The 26,345-nt window shown below is 48.9% G+C and overlaps 1 protein-coding gene across 1 annotated transcript; it reads right to left on the bottom strand.

The window, feature by feature from the left end:
• Nucleotides 1–5,611: 5,611 nt before the first annotated feature.
• Nucleotides 5,612–24,738, bottom strand: LOC144141046 (tubulin beta-4B chain-like). The gene is made up of 6 exons (XM_077672548.1): nucleotides 24,530–24,738; nucleotides 19,387–19,495; nucleotides 19,009–19,119; nucleotides 6,706–7,150; nucleotides 6,174–6,610; nucleotides 5,612–5,906 (listed from the first exon to the last, which is right to left on the bottom strand). Exons 1-6 carry the CDS (start codon nucleotides 24,584–24,586, stop codon nucleotides 5,725–5,727), a joined length of 1,341 nt encoding a protein of 446 aa, XP_077528674.1. The 5' UTR covers nucleotides 24,587–24,738; the 3' UTR covers nucleotides 5,612–5,724.
• Between the last annotated feature and the right edge of the window lie 1,607 nt (nucleotides 24,739–26,345).

Consider the following 26,345-nt stretch of genomic DNA (forward strand, 5'->3'; position numbering starts at 1 on the left):
GAGAGGTGGGAGGCCTCGCTTCGCAGCCCCGACCCGGACCTACAGGTACACCTGGTCAAGAGGGCGGAAAAGGTCGCCGAAAGGCACCGGCCTACGGTCACCTCTAGCTAGCCCACCTAACTCAAGGAGAAGACGTCCTGGTGGGGTGGACGCTCAGCCCTTACCTGTCGCCGACATAAGAACTTCAATTCTCCTTGGTCGCTTCCTCAGCCAATAAAGTGTTCTCTCTCTCTCTCTATCTCTCTCTCTCTCTATCTCTCTCTCTCTCTCTCTCTCTCTCTCTCTCTCTCTCTCTCTCTCTCTCTCTCTCTCTCTCTCTCTCTCTCTCTCTCTCTCTCTCTCTCTCTCTCTCTCTCTCTCTCTCTCTCTCTCTCTTGAATGGCTTGAATGGCGAACTAAGCTGTTGTAGGTGAGCATTGCCGGGCACATAGTTAAGTTTCAGTATCATTGATTATTTGCGTAGTTGCGGAGCTAGTAATCATCGCCATATGCATCGAAGAGGTCGTCGCCTTCTGCGCGGCGAGTGGTGGATGCAAAATCATCCTCAGCTTTGTAGACTTTCACCAGCTCTTCATCATCTACTCGAGGCAGCGGTAACGGGACCTGCAGGTCTTCTCGGGAAGGAGTGGCCCGCTCGTAGCCACGTCTCCAATTTTTTATAATGGCTTCTAGAGAACGTGGCGGCCGCCGGGACCTCTCCCAAGCAGGGCGTCTTTTCCCATTTAACATTAGCGCTGCAGGTTTTTTGACATGCGCGGTAGCGCTTGCCGACAGCACTGGAGTTTTCTGCTAAAGCCACTGCGCGAGCCGGAGGCCCTGCAGTCACCACGAGGCACGCGCTCATGAGCGCTCGGTGTTTTCTTGGTATTTTTCTCCTGCAACAGCGACCATATGGCTTGTATAACAGCGCCACTGTTATAAAAATTGGCGCAGCTTGTACTAGCGGTGCAAGGCTCGAGAAACAGCAGAGCTGGCAGCCCCTCTCCCTTCATCAGAGACCCGGTTGTTGTACCTTCAATTTATTCCCGAACTTGTCACTGAAAGTTCTCCATGACTAACAGGCCCGGATCCTTGCCTCCGCAGGCTTTCGCATTTCTCCGAAAGTGGACTGGTGAGTACGCGCTAAAAACCGCGCCCAGGTCCAAAGCCAACGCCCACGCTCCGACACCAAAGGAAATGTGCGCCCGGAATGCGATGATAGCTCAATCGGATAAATATGCCGGTTTCATAACTTCATAACACGAGGGGCCGAGGTTCGATTCCGACCACGAGGCGCGTTTTTTTTTCCCTTTTCTATTGGCTGCACATATTAATGTTCCCCTCATCTGCTAACCTTGTACCCCTCGGGCCTTTGGGGTGGCCCAATGGGTGGGATGCCGATTTCACGGCGTAAAGAACCACATTGTTCTAACACAAAAGTGTGTTACTCCCGGATGCACAAAGATTTCACCGACGTCGTAAACGCGTCATGAAAATGACGTCCGTACAACGGAGCAAGCGACTTATAAAGGGTGCAACCCTGCACACAGGGTATTCTAGCGGGGAAGCAACCTTTAGAACCAAAGAAAACGTTATACTCAGGGTTCATTGTTTGAGGGTTTTATATTTTAACATGAAAGTGCTTTATGCCGGTATACACCAATATTTCGCTTACGTTGTATCCGTCACGGAAATAACGTTAGTACACCTTTGCCGAAGCAACCCGCCAGCAGGACGTCGCTCGACAAGCCCGCCCACAAGACAGCCGCAGACCCGCAAATCATGCTCAGCTTCAGATTTCGCTGCTCATTTCACTTCCGTGTTTTACTGATTCCCATAACAGAGGAATCAACCAAGGTTTTTTTTTTTTTTTTAGGTGCGCCCTCCTAACACCTGCTTGTGGGCTTCTTGCCTCCTCTGCACTTTCCCTCACACCTCGAGGTTTTTTGGTGCGACGGACAAATATTGCTCTGCCTAAACAGCTCCGCTGTTGAAATTCGTATTTCTGGATGTAAAAGCTTCATTATTCTATCCCTTCTCAACCGCTGGTTTCTCAAAAAAAACCTGTTTCCCTGCAGGCTCTTTTTTGTAGCTGGTCGACCTTTTTCGCCGATTCCTGTTCGTTTTGGGGCGTCAATTAACGCCAACTGAGTGTACCTTTTCGTCGCCTTCGGGATGCAGACGCTCTTTAGAGTTTTAGTGTGAACGAAATTATACTACCTCTAGCACTCATCATCAGCCGACAAATTTTTGGGCCTCATTCACACAGCCTTAACCTACTCCGCCACGGCATCGTCGCGTCAAAAAACCGCGACGGATACGTGGCGGGGTAGCGTTCGTACTGGAGCTCTCCGTCAGAGTACACGGTCGTCTACCCAGTAATCAGTTTAGCCTAGAATTGAGCGTGCTTAGTCTAAAAAATAAAAAAACGGCTTATATTTTTACGTGTGCTCACTTTTCACTAAATTTAGCCCTAAAATTTGTTTTATGATTGGCTAGTTTACCGCGGGGCGTGATCCCGTCGCGTTGACGGAACGGAAACGTAGAGCCCGGCTTCCCGTCGCCGTCGCATCGTTTTCGACGAGAAATCACTTGAAAAACTGTCGCCCATGATGGCAGATGGTGATGTGACGGTGACGTGGCGGGGTGAAAAACGGCTGCGTGAATGATGCCTTAGAGTGCATTGGTGCGCTATTGTGCATTTCAAGTTTTGTACCGACCAGCATGCTTACTTAGCACGCTAAAAGTGTGAGTGGAAAGCGCTCGTACGATAACATATCAAGGTAGTTTTGGTAATTGGAGCGTTTTATTAATTACAATTGTGATTAAACACCATGACAATATCGTGTTATGAATGACTAATGCTAGATCATGATTGCTGACATATTGCGCTGCTGAGCACTAGGTCACGGGCTCGATTCCCTCCGCGGTGGCCGCTTTTCTGATGGAGGTTAAGAGCAAAAAACGACCATGTGTTCGAGATTTTGGCGCACGTTAAGGACCCCTAGGTGGTAAAAATTCATCCGGAGCCCTCCACTACGGGGCACCTCACTGCCTGCGTTGCGTCGGCGCGTTAAACCCTACAATCAATCAATTAATGATCACTGACATATTTTTTTTAGTTTTTTCTCTGTGGCTCTCGAAACTGACTGCATTTATCAAACATTTCGTTGGGCCAACATTATAGCTGAAAATTTTCCCAAAAAGCCAACATTCCCTGCACGGAAAATCCCTGCGGGCTTCGACAGCAATCGCATGTTGCACGAATACATTGCATCGTGCCTGATGTATCAAGGAGAGGCTCTTTACCTAGACTACCCGTCAGCCGAGGCGTCTGGGTAGGTGACGCTGAGAAGCCGAAGAGGGTGAACAGGCTGATGGGAGACGACATCTTGGATACAACCAGCCAGCCCTGATGCCGGCAATATCACTGCTCGAATCAATGCCATCCTTTTTCAGCGCCGCGGATTTGTCTGCGCACTCAGTTCGCCGACCATCTTAAACACTGAGTCAGTGCTTGTCTTAGGAAACCTTCTGATCGTTCAAAAAGGCTCCTTGCGTGAGCAACCGTTTCGTAGCTTGAAAACCACGTATAGGCAGGTGATGTACAGGTTGCCGCTTTACGGTGTGACTCAAAATAATTTTACTGCCACAGTGAACTTCCTTTTCCGGCTTTAAAAACGATGACAAGACTTCATTCAGACAAACACTCATTTTGTATTTCGAGCAAGACGTCATCTAGCTCTCACGCCAGATAATAGTGACGTGATTATGTGGCGTGAAAGAAAATATCGATTCTCTCACACGTCTCCCCACCCGTCTTCCCCCATATAATTGCCAAGCGTGTGACCTTCCTCTTACCACCTACCACCTAGTCTTCTCCTGCCCGCATCACCCAACCCCCCTTCACTGCCACACCCTTGAGCAGTGGGAGGCCGCTATGACCAGCTCGGCACAGGAGCAGCAACTCGCCCTGGTGAAACGAGCTCTGGAATCGGCGCGGGCTCGCGGCCGCCTGGACATGGGAGGCTGACCACTTCCCCTTCCCTTTCCCCTTAAGCTCAAATAAATCTTTTTACCACCACCAGATACAAGCTAAACGTAAGCGCACAACCCACATTAGTTGCACATTGTGAAAGAAATGGTATCTTCTCTTACTAGCCTCATTTATTCTTTGCTGCTTGATAATGTTCAATTCATGCAAAAAAAGACATTTCTGGTTGTTTAAATCAACATGCGTATTCTTCTCTGATTTCCAATAACGACGCATCTGAGCTACCAGAGAACTATACTCTCAGGCCCGAACAATGACAATGGAATGCCGATGAGATAATATCGATAGTGTCATGAATGCTATCAATCATTGATTCACAGTTTAACTATAGGTTTGGAAAAAAAGTACTGTGGATACTCTCCTATACCTAAACTATCGATGGACTATCGATAGACTATCGGCAGTACACTTCAACGAAAGCCTCGCAATATGCTATCGGTAGTTGAACCGCCTCGGTGGCTCGGTGTCTAAGGCGTTGTGCTGAAGAGCCCAAGGACGTGGGTTCGATCCCGACTACAGTGGATGCTTTCCTGATGGAGGCGAAAAGCGTAACGTTTTTGTGTCCAGATTTCGTCCCATGGTAGAGACCCAAGCGGTCGAAATTTGTCCGGAGTGCTAGACTACGAGGCGCCTTGTAGCCCAGATTTCGGCACGTTATAACCACAAAATTTGACAGGATGGCAGGTTGGGCACGTTGGGGTTGACTCATCTTGAAAACACGGGTGGAAAGCCGTTGTCTAAGAGAAATACAGGGAAAATACGTCGTCCTGTATTTCTCTTCTTAGTCAACGTCTTTCCCCAAAATGTTTTTTTAATTTATTAGAGCTAGCCAAAAGTAATATCAAGTCCTCATCGGGATAATTATTGAAATGAGAGCACCAATATAGGATATAACATTACAAACGATAATCTGTCAAGATAATTTGGCCCCCCATAACCAGCAGCGAGCAGTGGGCAGATAAGGCCTGGCAATCCAACATCTCCTGGTTGAATTTAATGCTTAAGTCTTTAACACATCCGTTTACAATTACGTTTTAAGGACTTAAATGTTCTTGGTGGGGGAGCTTCTGGATACGACTAACGTCACTAAATAAAGGCTTACTCTTTTCTCTCATTGTTACGTGCCCCCAGGATTTTCGTTGGTCAGTCAGCACCACGTGTTTGTTTCTCTCTCGCTCTCTCTCTCTCTCTCTCTCTCTCTCTCTCTCTCTCTCTATCTCTATCTCTCTCTCTCTCTCTGCTGCGGGGACGTTAGAGCGTCCGTCACACTCTGCCCATCACAAACTGCGGCGGTTTCGTTTGGAGAGATGGCAACAGTGCAAGCCAGAAACAAAATGGCCCCCAGAAGCTTCTTGGTCCACGAAGTGACGGTACTCTTCAGCGGGCCTTATTTAGTGACGCTAGATACGATGTATGAGTCGCAAGGGGTGTTTTTCGCATGCGGTGTCGGGAAAACCGGGGAAGCTGTCTACACAGGAAATAGTTCTAAAATACTTTTCCTCAAAAGTAGGCTATTGCAGTTGACTGCTATGAATGTTTAATGGTCATATAAATACTGAAAATAGTGTGAAGTGCTGGAACAAAATTTATTTCCACAAAGGTAAAGGGAAGATGGAGAAAGACAAAAGAGGACACCAAAAAAGAGAACAGAGGAAATACAAGGGGAAACAGAGGAAATACAGATGGCAGCTTCAGGCATTGACATCTGCTTCGGGCACGTCTTCAAACTCTCCTTCCTCGTCGGCAGTCGCCTCCTGGTACTGCTGGTACTCCGAGACCAGGTCGTTCATGTTGGACTCTGCCTCGGTGAACTCCATTTCGTCCATGCCCTCCCCGGTGTACCAGTGGAGGAAGGCCTTGCGCCGGAACATGGCTGCGCAGAAAGAACACAACAGAATAGAACAGAAGTCACAACCATGTACTAGTAGGACACACACAGATAAAGCCCACCGTCTTGTATGCCCAATAGTCTCGCGCTACGAGCACGTGTGCGGGCTTTGTAAAGCTTAGTTACGCTATACAGGGTACGCAAGGTTGCTGCAACACTTCACATATTGCCAGTATCTGCAATATATGAGGGTTTGTACACCTCATAGCCACGCAAAGTACAACACGCCATACCAAAGAATCCAGAACGTACCGGTGAACTGCTCCGAGATGCGCTTGAAGAGCTCCTGAATGGCAGTGCTGTTGCCGATGAAGGTGGCAGACATTTTCAGGCCCTTGGGCGGAATGTCGCAGACAGCTGTCTTGACGTTATTGGGGATCCACTCCACGAAGTACGGGGAGTTTCTGTTCTGGACATTGAGCATCTGCTCGTCCACCTCCCGCATAGACATTCGGCCACGGAAGATGGCCGCCACGGTGAGGTACCGGCCATGTCGAGGGTCGCACGCCGCCATCATGTTCTTTGCATCGAACATCTGTTGGGTGAGCTCGGGAACAGACAGTGCCCGGTACTGCTGCGCGCCCCTGGCAGTGAGCGGGGCAAATCCAGGCATGAAGAAGTGCAGCCGCGGGAAAGGAACCATGTTCACCGCCAGCTTGCGCAGGTCGGCGTTGAGTTGTCCAGGGAACCTGCGTGCGTTACAAAGGGAAGCAGTCAGACCGTGAGATAAAAAGATTGATATAAAAAGGAAGCAACTAATTCAAGCATATACAGGGGGACCCACCGGAGGCAGGTCGTGACTCCCGACATGGTGGCCGAGACAAGGTGGTTCAGGTCGCCGTAGGTGGGCGTTGTCAGCTTCAGCGTGCGGAAGCAGATGTCATAGAGGGCCTCGTTGTCGATGCAGAAGGTCTCATCGGTGTTCTCGACCAGCTGGTGCACCGACAGGGTTGCGTTGTAAGGCTCCACGACAGTGTCCGAGACCTTGGGAGAGGGGACAACGCTGAAGCTGTTCATGATGCGGTCCGGGTACTCTTCCCGGATCTTCGAGATGAGCAGGGTGCCCATTCCCGAGCCGGTGCCTCCTCCGAGGGAGTGGGTGAGCTGGAAGCCCTGCAGGCAGTCGCATGCCTCGGCCTCTCTCCGCACCCGGTCGAGGACAGCGTCCACCAGCTCTGCCCCCTCTGTGTAGTGGCCCTTGGCCCAGTTGTTGCCGGCCCCGCTCTGGCCTGCAAGGCAGAAGTAGTCCACAATGAACAGGCTTTTCACATAGCAGGCCACAATACCAAATGGCTGCTGCTTGACAGATGAAGGACCTAGAGAGCGGACAGCGTTTGTGAAGCACGAAAAAGCCGAATAGCGACTGTCTAAGTGCAAAAGAAGTGTGCGCAAAATAAACAGGCACATGTAGATCTGAAACAGGACTATTAGGAAGGGCGAGGGAAGATTTGAAATCATCGTTATCATCGCCAGCCTATGTACACCCACTGCAGGGCAAAGGCCTCTCCCATTAATCTCCAATTATCCCGGTCCTGTGCTAACTGGCACCAATTTATCGCCGCAGAAACTCCACCAGGTGGCCAAGTCGTTTTGACGTGTGGTGCATGGGCTCCAGTTTTACACTCGCCAATCTTCGGTCAAATCTGCCATCCGGTGGATTACTTGGCACCGCCCGATTACCCTCTACAAGCGGCATATAACAAACCTACACTCAAGTCGGTGAGTGGACCACAAAGAATTTTATGATGAATTGAAATTCTGAAGCGTGGCCTGTCATGAAAGTATGGAACCCACGAGCGAGCATAGCAGCCACTTGCGCGTGCACTAGAGCCCGCCGTAGCGCCTTCAACTATCGCCACTAACATTTCTAAATCAGCACCAGTCTCCCTGAGTCCAGAAGACCAAGTTCGTGTGCACCGAAATTCCCACTACATCCTTATCAGCACCCCCGACGATATGCGAGACAGCAAATTCGCAGGAATCACATCCCTTGTTATCAACAACAAGCAATGCGACATCTCTACGCACGTCTCGGCCCCCGCCAACACGGTGCTGGGAATTATTTTTAAAGTTCCCGAAGACGATACTCCGGAAGAAATAACTCGTAATATGGTCGACTTCTACCCAGACCTTCCCATCCTGTCGTTCAAGCGTCTCGAAAACATTGACGCCGCTCAGATCCTCTTCGACGGATACAAGGTTCCGTTTTGGATTCGATACGTCCACACCACGCCGTTCCGACACAGGACAAGCTGTACGCAGTGCTGGCAGCGAGGTCACAGACCTGACGTCTGCCCGAAGCCAACGACCAGGTGCCCCAATCCCAGCGAAGGGCATCCGTGCGCGCCTAAGTTCATCGTGTGCGGAGCAGCCCACCTAACATGACCCACAGCACGCTCGTACCGCTTCAAGCCACGTCGCCCCCTACGCCACCGCCAGAAACAACGAGGGGCGGAGAGGAAAAAGGAGGAACGCCGCCGAGCACTCAAAACCACCAAGAGTGTCCCGCCCTGCCAGTACGCGGCTCTCCCACGACCCAGACCCCGGCAAGAGGAAGAGCCCCGTCAAGGTCGCAATCGAAGCACAAGTCGAGATCCCCATCGGCCAGCCGCGCCAATGGGGATCGGCCAACCCCCGACCACGTCACAAAACCGCCGATAACAGAAAATCGATAAGCTTCAATGGCGGGGCCTCCCACCCCTGCGCCTCGCACCCACCCCCTCAATTGGATTGGATTGGAAAAAACTTATTGGGCCGGCGGTTAAAGCCTTACACTAAGACTTCAGACTTGGCCGGAGTCACCCTCGCCGTCGCCGCCAGGCCCGAGCCTTGCTTCCCGTCATCGGGTCGCTCGGGCTCCTGCCTGGTCAATGCTACGAGGACCCGCTGGACGGCCTGGGTTTGGAGGTCTTGGTCTTCGGATCGCTTCGCCTCCTCAAAGGCGGGTGGCAGTCTTCCTGTCGTGGATTCTTCCGGGAAGTGGAGACAGTCCCCCAGTCAAAGACCAACTAACTGAGCTAGCAAACATTAGAGCGGAAATGGCTGTCCTTAGGAGAAAAAACAATTATCTAAAGCAAGAACTTGTAAAACTCCGCATTCAAAACGCAGCAAGCTCGCAGACAAATTCCACAGATCTCCCCCGCACCCAAAAAGCGAGATGCGATTGCGGTAGCATCCGTGCAAAGCCCCAACCCAGTAAATCCCCTCAACAACAAGAACTAGAACGTAAAATAGTCGCTGTTTGGCGAAGCAATGGTGCCCTGCACGAAAATATCAACACCATGCAGAAATCCTTTCGATCGGAACCTGTACAGATCGGAACCTGTACAGATCAGAACTACATGCCTTTATGCAAGATATAATGAACCGGCTCGGTATTGCTTCCAATCTAATTCCCCAACCGGAAACAATAGCAAGGACAACCCTATTAAGGTCTGGCAGTGGAATAGCCGAGGGTACAAACGCAAAAACATAATTTACACATTTACTTTCAAAGCATAGATTCTGCCCCGGAAATTATAGCACTGCAACAGGCAAATGCCGTTGTCAAATTAGCCGGTTATAAGGCCTTTCAAAGTGCGAAGGACCTCAAAATGGCTGTCCTTGTACACAGGCATATACCGGCGTATAGGAGCCAATTCGACAGCATTGCAATTCCCCATGACCTAATTACTGTACTCCAACGTAAAAGGGGAGCGCAAAGACGGTATACTGAACGTCGATAGCGCCCCTACATCTAAAGCCGACCAATTTAATCAATTATTCTCGCTCACGAGGAAGGAGGTGGGCCCGCACGCTTTGCTCATACTTGGCGACTTTAATGCTCCTCACACGGCCTGGGTATACCCAAAATGCGAGCCAAAGGGCAGAGACCTCTGGGAACGAATACAGACACCATTCGACGCTAGAAACAGGCATCCATACCCTTACCGGTTGGCATCCTTGCACCGCTCAAGCCCTTCTCGCGCCCGGGCGAGGTATTCGCGAATAAAGTGTATGCAAATGCAGCGTATACACCACGCATTATACATAAGTGGTCAGCCCCAGCAGGTTCTCAATTGAACCGATGCCCCCACTGTAATGGTGATGTCATACCAAATCTCTTCCACTTAACTTGGCTCTGCCCTTTATTCGCCCGTAACCGCCATCAGCTGCTACCTGTAGGTCCTGCCCCTGTGACTGAACTGGAGCACGGTAGTCCTGTCCGTGACGATCCCGCTAATTTAGAAATAATAACGCACTACGCCCTTGAAAACGGCCTCTACAAATTGGTGTAGCGGTCTTACAGACTCTCTCGAACTGACCTTACTCATCCGCGTCCGCTGTCAACAGTGACATAGCCACTGACTTAGTGTACAGTGCCTTCTGCGAATTGGACCCCGAGACTAGAACTTTGTACATTGTGTGAATTGTGACCTTTCCCGATGATGATGATAATGATGATGATTCCTATTGGTTTCCCCTTTGAAGCGGGGGGATGACATGTCATCTTACCAAAAAGGACTAATCCTCCCCTCCCCATCCTCCCCTCCCTGCAGGGCCTTATGGCCTCCCGTCTTTAAAGTGTTTCACTCCCTCACTCCATACCCCTACACGCATAGGAAGCAGCGCACAACGCGACACTACCCCGGATCTCACCCTCTCCCTACATAAACAGACTAAGATGGGGGGGGTCACTGAACAAACGCTTGGCAGTGACCACATAGTAGTTAAGATTGTGATGATACCGAATCAGAAACTCAATCAAAACCTCGGACAGCAAACTGTGACCGATTGGGATGAGCTCAGGGCGCCCCGGCAAATCAACAGTAAACATGGCGACGAACGTGAAATTCCGGAGTGCATTAAGGACATAAACGCATGGACGCAACAACTAATTGCAGACTTAAAAGCAGCCACTAAAGACCTAGACCCTGAAATCCCTTCCGATATGGTAGACTCCCGTCTCAACCACCTTTGGGAGGCATACCGAGGGATCCAAAAATTATGGCGTAGAAACAAGAGGAACCGAAAACTGCGGCTGAAACTGGCGAGACTGGAAACGGAGATTGCAACGCACGCGATCACTCTCGCGCGCACAACCAGTGGAGCCAGATTTGCGAAGAGATGAAAGGAAACCTCGGAATGAAGAATACATGGCAGCTAATTAGACATCTCCTTCATCCAGGTCAGAACAAGACCGAACAGAAACACCGCTTATCTAAAGTCCTCCACGCATATTCAGCCTCCGGCGACGAACTCACGGCACAAATCCGAGACATGTACCTCCCAGTAGGACCCAAGATCGCGCTGCCCCCGTGCAGTGGGCATCCTAATCGTGAATTGGATAGAGACAAATGAGCCAGAGGTCCGACTGGCGATTCGCAAACTGAGGTCTAACTCGTCCCTGGCCCTGAGCAGAGCTCGAACCGGACACTACGAAACCGTGACGACTTATCAATCACTGCAACAACTTTTCTCAACACATGTTGGATAACAGAGCAAATACCGGAATTATGGGAACATGCCAAGGTTGTCCTCATTTCTAAGCCAAACAAACCACTCACGATCGAACACCCACGCCCCATTTCCCTCACGTCATGCTTAGGAAACCTCATTGAGCACGTAATCCTAGCCCTCCTCACAACATACATGAACGACACTGAACAATTTTCCCACAGTATGATTTGCTTCAGAACTTGCCTGTCAACTCAAGATGTACTTATGCAAAATCAAACCCCCCAGCGGTCTAGACATGGCGGCGATACTGGCCCTGGATCTGACCGAAGCATTTGGCAACGTTGCGCCCGAGGCCATAATGTCGGGTCTAGGATTGGTCAATCCGGGCGAAAGAACGTACAATTACGTTCGTCTTCTTGTCGAACCGGACAGCCGCCATACATCTAGACAGCCTCGTCTCAGACACTATCCCTCTAGGCAGTCGAGGCACTCCACAAGGAGCCGTCCTGTCAGCATTACTTTTCAATCTAGCAATAATATTCCCCTAAAATTAGCGCAAATTCCCCACCTCTACCATAGCCTCTACGAAGGTGACATAACCCTCTAGATTAACCGGGGGAGTGATGGCCACATCGAAGAAACACTTCAAAGAGGCGTAGAAGTGGTGGTGGAGGAGGCGAGGAAAGCGGGCTTGACCTGCTCCCCGGTCAAGTCTGAGCTACTATGTATTCCCCCGAGCCACGAAAAACAACTCAGATTCAACATCAAACTCCACATCGAAGGGAGAGAGATTCCAGAAGTCACTGCCTTCAAAGTCCTTGGGCTGCAGATACAATCATCCAGACTTAATCACAACTTTCTCAAGACGATACAACGGCATGTAAACCAAACTACTAGTCTGCAAAAGAGATTCACCAGTAAGCACTCAGGCCTGACCGAGCAGGACAGGGTCCGCCTCCTCCAAGCCTTCATCGTGAGCCGAATAGTTTATTCCATTCCATAGCTTAAGCTGACAACAGCAGAAACAGATAAAATAGACGCCCTCAGTAGACGCGCCTACAAGGCGGCGCTACGCCTCCACCCCGGCACGTCAACTGCCAGGAAGAGTTAGGCCTTCACAGTAAGGCCAGCGAACTTGTCGAAGCCCACCTGATGGGACGATACGAACGCCTCGCTCGCAGCCCCACAGGAGGCCCCATCCTCCAAAATCTAAGAATAGGATACCACACCCTGTATCTCGATGCAACAACTATTCCCCATAATATCCACGCTAACATCATAGCCAAACCCCTCCCCCGTAGCATGAATCCCTGTACCACACTGATCGGAGGGAACAACGAGCACGTGCCCTGCACAAGTACAAAAACGACCCACTAGTCGTGTACGTAGATGCAGCGGAATACAGACACCACGAGGCCTTCACCGAAATCGCTGTTTGCAATTACCCCAAAGCCAACACCATTGAATCCATTACAGTCCGGACGCCAATCCCAGAGCCGGCGGAAGAGGCGGTGATAGCGCTGGCCCTTTCACTCAAACCTACCCACGCAACAATCATTACAGATTCTATAACAGCTCTCCAAAAGTTTGGCGCTGGACGCATATCCCCAACGGCGCTGAAAATTTGATCAGGAACCCCCTGAAAATTTGATCAGGAACTGATCTGGGCCCCGCGCATTCCGTACTCGAGGGAAACGAGGCGGCCCATGACCTAGCCCGAGGACTTACCATCCGGGCTCAGCCTAGCCCGTATCCCTACCACGGAGCCAGGTCCGCGCGGGACCGTCTGATTGGTTTTCATGATATTACCACCTACTACCTCCTCTCCCGTGGGATCTATCCTCGGCCGGACAAATCCCTGACATTAGGGCAAAGCCACGTCTGGCACCAAATCCAGACGAGAGTCTTGCCCAATCCGGCCACCATGACCCATATCCCCCCAGCCTTTATCCAACCTAGGAATCCTTATAAGGCGCACATGCCAACCTGGCCCACATCATGTGGCCATGCCCCCAGGACCGTTTCCCCAAAATCCCCTCTAAGGAGAGGTGAAAGGCCTCGCTTCGCAGCCCCGACCCGGACCTACAGGTCAGAGGTCGGCAAACTCACTCATGAGTCCACTCACTCAGACTCATTTGGACTCAAACTCACGCGTGAGTTTGAGTTTGAGTGAGCGCGAGGCTAGTGTGGCATGGTGAGTTTGAGCTTGAGTGAGTTTGAGCCGAGTGATCACGACTGAGTTTGAGTACGATTGAGTTTGAGTCCATTTTGAGTTCTGAGTACATTTTGAGTTTGAGTCCATTTTGAGTTCTGAGTACATTTTGAGTTTGAGCCCATTTTGAGTTCTGAGTACATTTTGAATTTTAGTCTATTTTGAGTTCTGAGTACATTTTGAGTTTGAGTCCATTTTGAGTTCTGAGTACATTTTGAGTTTGAGTCCATTTTGAGTTCTGAGTACAATTTGAGTTTGAGTCCATTTTGAGTTCTGAGTACATTTTGAGTTCTGAGTACATTTTGAGTTTGAGTCCATTTTGAGTTCTGAGTACACTTTGAGTTTGAGTCCATTTTGAGTTCTGAGTCCATTTTGAGTTTGAGTTCATTTTGAGTTTGAGTTCATTTTGAGTTCTGGGTACAATTTGAGTTTGAGCTCATTTTGAGTTCTGAGTACATTTTGAGTTTGAGTCCATTTTGAGTTTGAGTCCATTTTGAGTTCTGAGTACATTTTGAGTTTGAGTCCATTTTGAGTTCTGAGTACATTTTGAGTTTGAGCACATTTTGAGTTTGATTACATATTGAGTTTTGAGTACATTTTGAGTTCTGAGTAAATAGGAGTTTTAAGTCCATTTGGAGTTTGAGTACATATGAGTAGCCTAGCAGGCAGCTATGGTTGGCTGTTAAGTTTCATGCGTCACTGTGGGCTCGGAATTCAAGTTACCTGCGGGTATGGCACCAATCGCGATCTGCATGATCGGTTGGGAGGGAGGTGGTGTCTGATTTTTTTAGTTTCTTGTTGAATTTTTATGGCCATAAGCACTTGCTGTATACCTAATTTTCGCGGCTGGGCGCGTGAGTGATAATTGACTGGTGAGGTCATAAAAAAGGGTTGTCTTAACTTTTCCTCCTGACGGATCCACTAAGAGCGTGGGAAAGGGTGGTGGGAAAGCACACGGCGGCGCTGGCGTGCTGGTTGTTCGCCTGCTACTGTTAACGGCTTGATATACTAGGGGTCACAAAGGAAGAGGTGAGAGCTGGGGGGAAATGGGGGCGGGGGCTGTATTTTCTACTGTTTCAAATGAATTAGCTGAATTGACTGGGCAGCGCCCCTTAAGACAGAATAATGACCACAATAGATTAGGTGAAAAGTGAAACTGATGAGGCTAAGGCGTGTAAGGTATCAAATGAAAGGTCCGGATTAACGGAATCACGCGGGGTAAATAAAAAAAATGCTTCCTGATTGTAGTCATCAGGCAGGCATGATGAGTCATAGATTGGGTTAAAATTCAAAATGACGCTGCGAGGGCATGTGGGGAATCAAATTCAAGGTCTCGATGTGGGGAATCATTCGGGACGAACATGAGATATGGATATATCATGACGTAGTCATGGTAAATCAAAGATTCGGTTAAAATTCAGGTTCATGACGCTAGGGCGTATCAAATTAAAGGTCTCGATGAGGGTAATCACGTGCTTCCTGATTATTATCATGACATAGTAAAAATGGGTCATAAATTAGGTTAAAATTCACAATGATGCCACTGGGTGTCCGGGGTATCAAATTGAAGGTGCCGATAAGGAAAATCACGTGGGACAAAAATGTGGTAGGGCTATATCATGAGATAGTCATGGTTAGTCATTGATTGGTTTAACGTTCAAATTGATTCCGCTAGGATGTGATGGGTATCAAATCAATGGTCTTGATGAGCCGAATCACGTGGGAGAAATACAAAAATGCTTCCTGGTTATAACCATTAGTTTGTCATGGCGAGTCTTATATTGGGGTAAAATTCGAAGTGACCCCGCTAGGGAGTGTAGGGTATCAAATTTACGGTCTTGAAGAGGGGAATCACGTGGTACAAATAAAAAAAAGGCTTCGTAGTTCGAATCATGAGATGGTCATTATGAGTCATAGATGGGGTTAAATTCAAGGTGAGGCCGCTGAAGCATGTGGGGCGTCAAATTGAAGGTTCCAGTTAGGGGAATCATGTCGGACACCTAAATAATGCGTCCTGGTTACAGTCATGAGTCATGGTTAGTTTGACTGGTATGAATTCCATATGACCCTGCTAGGGTGTGTGGGGTATCAAATTAAAGGTCTCGTCGAGGGGGTCACGTGGGACAAATATGAAAATGCTTCGTGGTTATAATTATGAGGATATCGCAAAAGGTACACACTCCCACTCTCACTCTCACTCTCACTCCCACTCCCACTCCCACTCCCACTCCCACTCCCACTCCCACTCCCACTCTCACTCTCACTCTCACTCTCACTCTCACTCCCACTCTCACTCAGTCACACTCACACTCACACTCACTCTCACTCTCACTCACTCTCACTCTCACTCTCACTCACACTCACACTCTCACTCTCACTCTCACTCTCACACTCTCAATCTCACACTCTCAAACACTCACTCTCACTCTCTGACTGTCTCAATCTCTGTGAGGCCATGTGAGTTCTGAATTCATTTTGAGTTCTCAGCCCATTTTGAGTTCTGAGTTCATTTTGAGTTTTGAGTACATTTTGAGTTTTGAGTCCATTTTGAGTTTGAGTACATTTTGAGTTTTGAGTACATTTTGAGTTTGAGTACATTTTGAGTTTGAGTACATTTTGAGGTTTGAGTACATTTTGAGTTTGAGTACATTTTGAGTTTTGAGTACATTTTGAGTTTTGAGTCCAAATTGAGTTTGAGTACATTTTGAGTTTGAGTACATTTTGAGTTTTGATTACATTTTGAGTTTGAGTACATTTTGAGTTCTGAGTACATTTTGAGTTTTGAGTCCGAGTGAGTTCTGAGTTTTGAGCTCAATGTGAGTTTGAGTGAGCGCAGATGTGCTGCTCAGCATTGAGTCTGAGTTTGAGTGAGTGGTGATTCGAAAAAAAAAAATTGTGAGTGAGTTTGAGTGAGCCGCGCCAACTTTGCCGAGGTATGCTACAGGTACGCCTGGTCACGAGGGCGGAAGAGGTCGCCAAAAGGCACCGGCCTACGGTCATCACGAGCTCGCCCACCTAAGTCAAGGAGAAGACGTCCTGGTTGGGTGGACGTTCAGCCCTTACCCGCCGCCAACACAAGGACTTCAATTCTCCTTGGCCGATTGCTCAGCCAATAAAGTGTTTTCTCTCTCTCCCTACCCCCCCCCCCTTTCTCTATATCTATCTCTCTCTCTCTCTCTCTATCTCTCTCTCTCTTTCTCTGTCTCTCTCATCTCGCTCCGCAAACTTCTTGAACTCATCTCCATCTAACTTTCTGCCGCCCCCTGCTACGCTTGCCTTCTCTAGAAATCCACTCTTACCCTTAATGACCAAACGTTATCTCGCCTTCCTTAACACGCGTTTTTTGCCTGACCCACTCCGCTCTCTCCTTTTCCCTTAAAGGGAAGGTGAAGCGGTTTTAGAATTAAAAGAAAAGTTGACTAGCAGCAAGTACACATTCAATAGTTACCGTGTACGAAACATTTTCGGAATACATGCAATAGAAGCGGCGCAATGCGCAAACAAAAGTGGCCCGATGCCCCGCCCCCATCTCGCCGCGCCATGCCGGAAGACCGAAGAGCGCGGGCGAAAACCGGCTGAAAAACGTCATACCTGGACTTCCGGCCGGATCGGCCGCCTCTGCCATGCTCTTTTCGCCGTGTTTCCTTGTGAATGATACTTGTTGTGATTGATAGCACTTATTTGTACAACTTTCGTGTTCAAAAAGTATGCACGAACGCCAAACGAGGCATACGTTGCCGTATTCCTAAACAGTATAATGCCACGCCGGGACGTTTGGTGCACACGGAAGCGACAACCGAGATGGCTGTGCTTGATGAGAATATACTACACTACGTTAGATACTTTGTAAAACGCTCCAGTGCGTTTTTCTTATGTTTTTCTTCTCTATTTTTATGCGACGGACGTGAATGTTCAAATTAGATGCTAGATTTAGGACGGATGGTGAATACTGCTGTACTTTGGCCCGGGATGTTTGTTTCGTTCAGTTCCAGAACCAAAGTCACATTTGTTCAGGAAATATCTGCTTCGTTAAACGCGTTGGTTTTCTTTCCCTATGGGGTTAGAACAGTGTTCAAAAACCCAAGCCTACAATGCTGCGGAGGCCCCAGTATGCTACAATGTTTTCAGAATAAATGCAACTCAAGCAGTAAGACGCCACTCATCGAAGTGCAGCCAGCGATTGCGGATGCACCTTAGCGCCGCTGCCCAAAAAGCGCGCGCGCGTGCATGTGGGTCTGTGTATGGGGATGAGTAACGGGGCTGAGGTGGGCGACAACGAACAAAGGAAATTCGGAAGCAGAGTCCGCTTGTTGGTTTATGCGTGTACCGGCAACATATGTCTCGCATATACGTTTACAGCGCATGTACGCTAGTTTTTCCCGCAGTGCACGTACCTGCTTTTTGCTGGTAGATTGTTTATAAAACGCCGCTTAATCTTCGGCATAAACGGTTACGTATATAGTAACAAACAGTTCAGGCAGTACCTAATATAAACATAAGGAATAGAAACCCCCTATGCGGGTTGCCTAATTCATAAATATTTTTACGGAACCCTCTGGCCGACGCCACAGTCACTGTTTTGGGGTTCTCGGTCGTGTAAAGCAAATTTAAACTCCAAGATACTTGAACCAACAGCACGGGAAGTTATAAAATAAACTTGCAGTCATGTGCGAACAATAAACTGCAAGCTAAATTGCCGAAAAGGCAAGCGCCGCTGCCGTGCGATAGTTCCCAATGCTTCCGACAACCCGCGCCCCGAAGGGTGTCCTCCTTTGACGTCATGAAGGGCGCAACCTATCAGGGGTGTCAAAAGACGAAAAGCGCGCGTCTTTCAAACAGGACCGCGCGTTTTGCAAAATAAATGCTGGTTGGACTCATGTGCGATAAAGTCAATGTGATATTCGGATTCAGCGCGCAAGAAACTATATAAACGTGCCTCTAACTCAATTTTTAGAAAGCGCTTCAGCTTCCCTTTAATGCTACACCTATCATCTTCCGTTCCATTGCTCGCTGAGTCCATCTCAATTTAAGTTAAACCCTCTTAGTGAGCCTCAAAGTTTCTGCCCGTAGGTGAGTATGGAAAGATGCAGCTGTCATACACTTTCTTCAGAGACAATAGTAGGCTGTCATTCATTACCTGAGAATGCCTGCCAAATGCACTCCACCCCATTCTTACCCTTCTAATTATCTCTGCCTCATGGTTGGGATCCGGTGTTTCACAACTTGGCCTAAGTAGATATATTTGCTTAATACTTCCACTGCCTCGCCACCTATCTTATTCTCAAACCGCTGCGCTCTCCCGAGGTTATTGATCATTACTTTAGTACTTTAGATTTAAACTACAGAGAGGTAATGGGTCAATGGGAGGTAATGGGTTAATAAATCAGGCCCATGTACCTGCTAGTGAAGGCAAGGATAACGAAGGGGGGTACCCACCGAAGACGAAGTTGTCAGGTCTGTAGAGCTGGCCATAGGGTCCAGACCGCACGGAGTCCATGGTGCCGGGCTCCAAGTCCACCAGGATGGCCCGAGGCACGTATTTGCCTCCTGCAACGAGGAAACACAGAGGCATGGTCAGCTCAAGACGTACAGGCGCGGGCCACAAGCACTGCCAGGCTAAGAATTCAGAATTGGATGAATAGATCTGCGCAGGGCATGCAGTCCTCACCGTAAGAAGTACGCCAAAGACGAGTAGTCAAGTCATTCTACATGAATACCTATGATATTACAATACAAATTTCATTTGTCAACATCGGGGAGCAGTTATCCGGCTACGCTGTCCATGACGACATTGCAGGAGGCATGAACCCTTACCGGACGCCTCATTGTAGTAGACGTTGATGCGCTCCAGCTGAAGATCCGAGTCTCCATGGTAGCTGCCAGTGTAGTCGATGCCGTGCTCGTCGGAGATCACCTCCCAGAACTGCAGACAAGGAGAAGGGCGGGGGACAGAGATTTAGGTGCTCCACAAAAATTGGAAGTCGACTCAGTTCAACAGATTATAGGGAAGGGCTGAATAATGAACACAAAACGCGCAGTTATACGACAAAACGCAGCCAACAATTCTGAGTGTCAACGATGCTATGTACAATCAGGCAAATTTCAAATATTTGCAACTTTTGTAACCACTGCACGGTCTGGGAGCCGGTGAAGTGGAACATCTTCACCCACACGCCCACACAGCGGCGACATTAGAGAGTTTTAACATAGCGTGTCGCAGTCTTACAGTACCTTTCCCAGAGTACTGGCAGCGGACTGGCAATGTGCGCATTCGTTACAACCATCGTCATCAGCTTATCTACGCCCACTGTAGGGCAAAGGCCTTTCCCATAGATGTCCAATTATCCCAGTCCTCTGCTAACTGCGCCCAATTTATCCCCGCACACTTCGTGATCTCATGTGCCCTTCTAACATCCTGCCACCCGCTGCCACGCTTGCCTTCTCTAGGGATCCACTCTGTTACACTTAATGACTAACGGTTATCTTGCCTTCGCAATAATCGCCCTTCGTTAGAGAAGGGTCACTTAGTGTCGGTGATGGCCGGCCCGCCTCGCCATGGCCTCGCTGCGCGCGCGCATTCGTTCTGCGCCCTCGGGTGCCGGTACAACGGAAACGGTACGGTAACACGTTAACAAGCTAAGCTAGACTAGACAGCATATCGTTACCGTGTTTCTCGTGACCGTTTACCATGTTAGCGGAGGTCAGTTTCCGCTTACCGGTGAAACCTGTAGGACACGTTTTAGCGCACCGTTTGCGGTTTGCGTATTCCGGCCGGCATGGTGCAGTTAGCGACATCTTGTAAATTAGCCTCAAAGCAAATCACCCAAAATTTTGTTGCTCATATTCCTTTCGTTTAATGTATCTTGCATGTTTCACGTTTCGGGTGCAGCGTTCACAATAAGACTAGTTGTGTTTATAATGCTGTATCCATCACCTGTAGAGCTTTAAAAAATGTCGGTGGCGCAATCTATCAAGTAGAGTTGGAATCAAAGTAAACTGGATTTTGCGCCCGCGCAAGCTGTTTCCCCAAGAAATGAGTAAAATTTGTGGTAAGTACTCAACCTACACTGTCTTGCCCAGCACAATTTTGGAGGAGCTAAAGCACTTTGCGACGTCAAACTAACTATGTTTGAAGCGGGCGAGTAGACGCACAAGTAGGGGTGGTCATATTGTTCGCCCGTCTGAGAAAAATAGAAGTTTGTCGGGCTCCTGAGCATCACTTATCATGAGAAACGTAGTAAAACATCAACAAAGAATAATGTCATCGCCTGTGCCAACACCAAGCGCCGAGCGTGCTGCCTTTGCTGTAATGAAGACGTAAGGGTGCACTTCTTAGGAAGCTCGTTGGCAACGCTGACGCCAGTGCCGCTAAATTACAGTTCGTAGCGAAAAGCAAAAGCGCCCGTGTGTACGAGATTTCGGCGCACATTAAGGATCCCCTGGTGGTCAAAATTAATCCGGAGCCCTCCACTACGGTGCGCCTCATCGCCTGCGTTGCGTCGGCGCGTTTAAACCCTACAATCAATGAATCATCAACTTCTCGCGCATGCGCAGTCGCCTCCCGCACGCACGGTAGACGGTAAGGTGAACACGATAACAGTGTGTTTAAACTCTACTACCAGCAGCGGTGATCACGGTGCTGTGCAGCTGAGACCCTTGTCATTCCCCTGCGCCACCTGAGGATAAGTGGGGGCGAACTACATAATACAGGCGATGACGGCTTCAAGGCTGCACAACTATAGTAAACATGCCTGAACAGTCGAGGTCGCGAAACACCAATCCGAAAAAAAAAAGGCAGCAAGAGGAGTGATAATAGAGAAAGACTGACATAATTGTAAGCTCGTAAGCGCACGTGCGACCTTGATTGATTGATTAGGAGGTTTAACGCGCAGACGCAATGCAGGCGATGACGCGTGCCGTAGTGGAGAGCTTCGGATTATTTTTGACCACCTGGGGATCTTTAACGAGCGCCGAAATCTCGAATGCACGGGCGCTTTCGCTTTTCGCCTCCATCAGAAAACCGGCCATCACTGCCGGGAATCGAAACCGCGTCCTCGGGCTCAACAGCACACCGCCTTAGCCACTGAGCCACCACGGCGGGGCACATTTACGAGCTGCAAAGCCTGTTCAACCGTGGCCTTGCAAGGAAGCAGACCGCCAAAGTTACCGCTTTCATATGCAGATGGGCGAGAACGTTCCTGTATGTATGACGAGATATTGCTGATGGGAAGCTCTTGCATGGTGATTCCGCACATCTTGCAACAGTAAAATCTGCGTATACTCAAGCTAAAATTTAGGTAAGCGGAATCGAAACAGCATTAACGATAAATTTCTGGAATCCTCACGTGGGAGCCAGAAACTTGCGCAAAATTCATTCAACAGGGAATGCCGTTTCCAGTAGTAGTGCAAAAGGAACTTTCAAAGGCTGCGTCTAATCTCACGGCAGCCGTGAGAATTACCTCCGGGAAATTCTCACGGCAGTTTTCATAAAGGCTGGCTGGCCTAAAATTTGACGAATAATGTTACGTCCCAACGTAACCTAACCGAACCTAAAGTAACCTAGCCTAACCCAACGCATCATCACCTGCCCAGATCCAGCCAAACTGCAACAAACCGAATCTAACCCAGCTCAACGACACAGAACATAACCTATATGAAACGTAATCCAAGCCATTCTTGGAGACTTGTGCGTCGATCTCTTGATATAGTAAAACAGAGTTTTAAAAAGCATTAACAAAATCACGATGACCAAATAATTCCGAAAGCTAAAAAAAATCATCGCAATGTCGGACTCGAATCTGAGTTTTCTCGTTTAAAACCAAGTATAATACCTCACCGCTACAGGGGCAGCTGTAAACGCGGCCTTTTAGGGAATATTTATCCCATAGAATCCCCGGGTAGCGTTCTTAGCCAATGAGAGGCGACTGTCGTGAGAAATTTCTGCCGGTAATTCTCACGGTTGCCGTTATATATACACTACCAATCTGAAATAACGCATACGCGGCTGTCCAATAATGATGTACAGGGGGGATTAAAAGAAATGCGAGCAACGAAGCGCACAACCTCCGACGCATGCTGCACCGTCTGGCTGCGAAGTCAGCAAACTGCGCGCATGCGCACTTCTTCAAGAGCGTTTGAGAGTGTTGCCTATATTTATGGGAAATGCTTGATCATGAAGCGATGCCTGTTTATTTCGAAACGCCTTTTCACGCTGCGTTGCCACTGAGCAGGATGATCATTGAAGGGCATCATGCTGGCTGCAATCAGCCTGCTGCACGCTTGGCTCCGAATGTAGTAGATAACAGGATTCTCAGTGGCGCCAAAATGAATGAGCGGCGTCGCTTCTTTACCAAGCATTTCCCCTAATAGTTGGCCCCACTCTCAAACGGTCTGAAAAATCTACGCATGCGCGCAGTTTACTGACAGTGCCGCCAGGCGGTGAGGGATGCGTCGCAGGCTGCGTGCGCCGTTGTTCGTATTTCTTTCAATCCGCCGTGTACGCTAGCTGCACGCAGGGAATAAACAGCCGGCTACCAGCATCTAGGTGGGTATCAGTGCCGAGAAGGGCATAGTTTGGCGTGAAATATTTACTTAGAACCTATTTGCAAAGTAAAATAAAAAAAACACTGGTTTTCTTAAGTTCGGGCAACATGCAGGCATTCTGTGCACAAGAGGAGTCAACATTCTCGGCTATAAGTGAAGGTAAATTAAAATCCGCAAGCAAAATCTCGAACCGCGGAGCTCAGTAGAAAAACATCCGGTTAAAACAGCGGGAAAAACGAAAATCCGGCTTGAGCGCAGACAACAAGCGAAGAATACAAAACACGCTTCAAAAATGTGAGTTTACCGCTTTATATAAAAGAAACAGGTTTACTTTGCGGAAACTAAAGATTCAGGCTACGCTATTAAAAGGAAAATCACTGTTGGAAGACGGCGGACATTACGGGATTATTCGCACAATAGAAATAGGCGCCGTTGGCGCACTTCGCAGTATTAAAACGTCACAGAATTTGAAGTGAAAACATTTAACACGACTGCCACCAGGTAAACACAACACATGCAAAAAAAATATTCAAACTAATATTCGCCCAGAACGGCAGCCTGAACGCGTGCATCTATGCTCGGAGGTGTGCCGTTCAACGCACTATCACAGAAGCGGTAAAAAAACCGCAGTGCCCGAGAAAAACGAAAAAAACGAGGACGCGATCCCGAACAACGCTGATCCGCGTTAAAGAATCGCCACAGCGACCCTTTATAGGCAACAAGACAACCCGAGTAGCGAATCAAGGCCAGCAGCTGAGCGTATTAAGTCTTGTGCGGTCATGAGAGGCACTCACAAACCGCCGCTCTCTCGCGAGACGATAAGGAATGTGGGAAGCGGCACTGAAAATGGAAAATCCAAGCATTTATGAAGAAACACGGATAGGAAGCTGCCTCGACACGCTGAAAGAACGCTGAACCAAGACGCGGCCTAGTCACGACGGTTCGAATGGGTCGCAAACGTCGAATTGCGCGTGCAAACCACTGGGATTTACTGCGGAAAAGCCGGCGCACGAAAAATAACCGGGAGGGCAGCATTTCCAATAAAAAAAAAAAAGCGTCACCAAACACGCGCCAAGCAGGCAGCAAAACGTCGCCACTGTCTCGGTCGCCAGACGGCTTTCATAGCAACTATCACAATGGGGTCATCGCTCCAGCAGCGCTAACGTGCTTGGCTGATTATACATCTTGCCCTACTCGGAACGTGGACCAGGAAAACGGGCATAAATGCTCTCTTACAGGCGATCGCGAAAAAAGAAGAACACGAGTGAACAGAAGCACGAGAAATTACAGCTGATGGCGGCGAAAAAGACGTGGTGACCGGGGCTGATCTCACGTTCGGTTAGGCCTAGCAGCCCCGCCTCGCGCAGACTGCGAAGGCCTTCCCAAAATGCGGCACGAAATAAAGCTGCCTCACCTTGGCTCCGATTTGGTTGCCGCACTGGCCGGCCTGGATATGCACGATTTCTCGCATGCTGGAACCGGGCGAGCTTAACACCGAAGGAAGACCACGAAGACTTGCACTGACGAGCCACGCGCCAAGGGACAGCTTACGGTGCGAGAGCAACGGCCAGAATGACTGACGGGACAAGATTAGGCATCGAGGTGCACGTTCCACACGCGCGACCACGGTGGTGGTGGTGGCCCATAAAGTGGCGCATACCCACTCAGGGGGATTGGCCAAGAAGAGTTATTTTTTATGATTATTAAAAAGACTCAGGTAGGCAAAAGGTTGAAGACAGAATATAGGTTGAAGACAGAAACAGAACAAGAAAGAAGAGCGGGAGAGCCTGATCAGAATCATTTGGCCAGTGGTAGCGGGCCACTACCGGCGCTCTGATTGGCGAGTTTGGTCGCGTGACTATTGCTGTGGAATTCGTTCCACTTGATGATGATAATAGTGCCCTTGAAGTGGTTGGCACGTACTAGTGTTGTACGGAACGGCGTTACAAGGAACGGTGTTCCTGGAATATAGTTCCTTTTTGGAGGAACGGAGGAACGCCACCGTTCCATTATGGGTCGGTGGAACTGTAACGGTAACTCGTTAGGTTTTTGAAGGAACGGCAGGAATGGCGTTCCTGCCGTTACATCGCTAGGATTTGGCTGTTTTTGATGCCAAGGCTCGAGTACAAAAATCCACAAGTCGCTACTGCATTTCTCTTCCTGTAAGCTGGTCCATTTTGCCGCCCTTCAGCCGTAAGTGCTTCTTAAAAGGTCAAAGTCAGAAGAATAGCCACGCAGCAGGCCGCAGCTTGTGCTTGCTTTCATGCCGGTGGAACTTGCGCGGCGTTGGACGGGTGAATAGCGTAGCCGCGAGAATGCTTTTCACCTTTCATCGTTTGCATGGGGAGGCCAGGACGCGCGTCTGGCAGATATAATTGGTCCCTGGCGGGGAAAGATTGTCTAATACGGGACCCGGAGATTTCGGTGTTGGACATTTAGGTGCAGGACGTTTCGGTGCGGACATTTCTGTGCACGGACATTTTGGTGCACGACGTCTTGACCCAGACATTGTGAGTCACGGGATATCGCAGGCATTCTTTGAACAATTTAGCTTTATTATTGTAATTTCGTGAATTGATATGATTTTACGTTCGAGACTTGTGCTTGCGCCGCCGTGCATGGAAACGAACGCTAAACCCTGGCGGAGCATTGCCACGCAAAACCCATTTTATGTAGTAGATGGTATAAATTAACGTTGGTAATTTGCATCCGTTCAGCCTTTTTTTATTTTAACATTCATTTGAACAACCATACTACTTTAGGGTGTTACCAAAGTGCTTTGATTTCACATCACCTAACGGTGCAAGAGGCTGCTGCTTTTAGCCCATCCCCCCCTCTCCCCCACAGCAAAACATCCGCGAAAAAAAGAAAAGAAAAATGACGTAGATTAAGCGTGTGTGCATTCCGCTTTAATTATTTTCTCAATCAACCTCGTATTCGTTGCATTCGGTGTTGGTTATACCTAAAACTAATCAACCAACGATCGCACTTACGGCGGCCTTACTTAGGGGAGGGGAAGGCTGAGCCCCGCCGGCTACCAGCCCCCTTGGTACAGAGAGAAGGCTGTCACTTGTGGTTCACCATTGCGTCAACTGGACTTCGGCAACTTAAAGAGGACTGCTGCCGCTCTCATCACACTAGCCTATTCACTTTTTTTGCACCTTATAATGGGAGAAAGCAATGTATGCCTGGGGTGTCCATGATATGCGTGACTTGAAGAGTTAATTCCC

Source organism: Haemaphysalis longicornis, unplaced genomic scaffold, assembly GCF_048455015.1.
Source record: "Haemaphysalis longicornis isolate Haplotype H1 unplaced genomic scaffold, Haemaphysalis longicornis Haplotype H1 scaffold_6, whole genome shotgun sequence".
NCBI lineage: Eukaryota > Metazoa > Arthropoda > Arachnida > Ixodida > Ixodidae > Haemaphysalis > Haemaphysalis longicornis.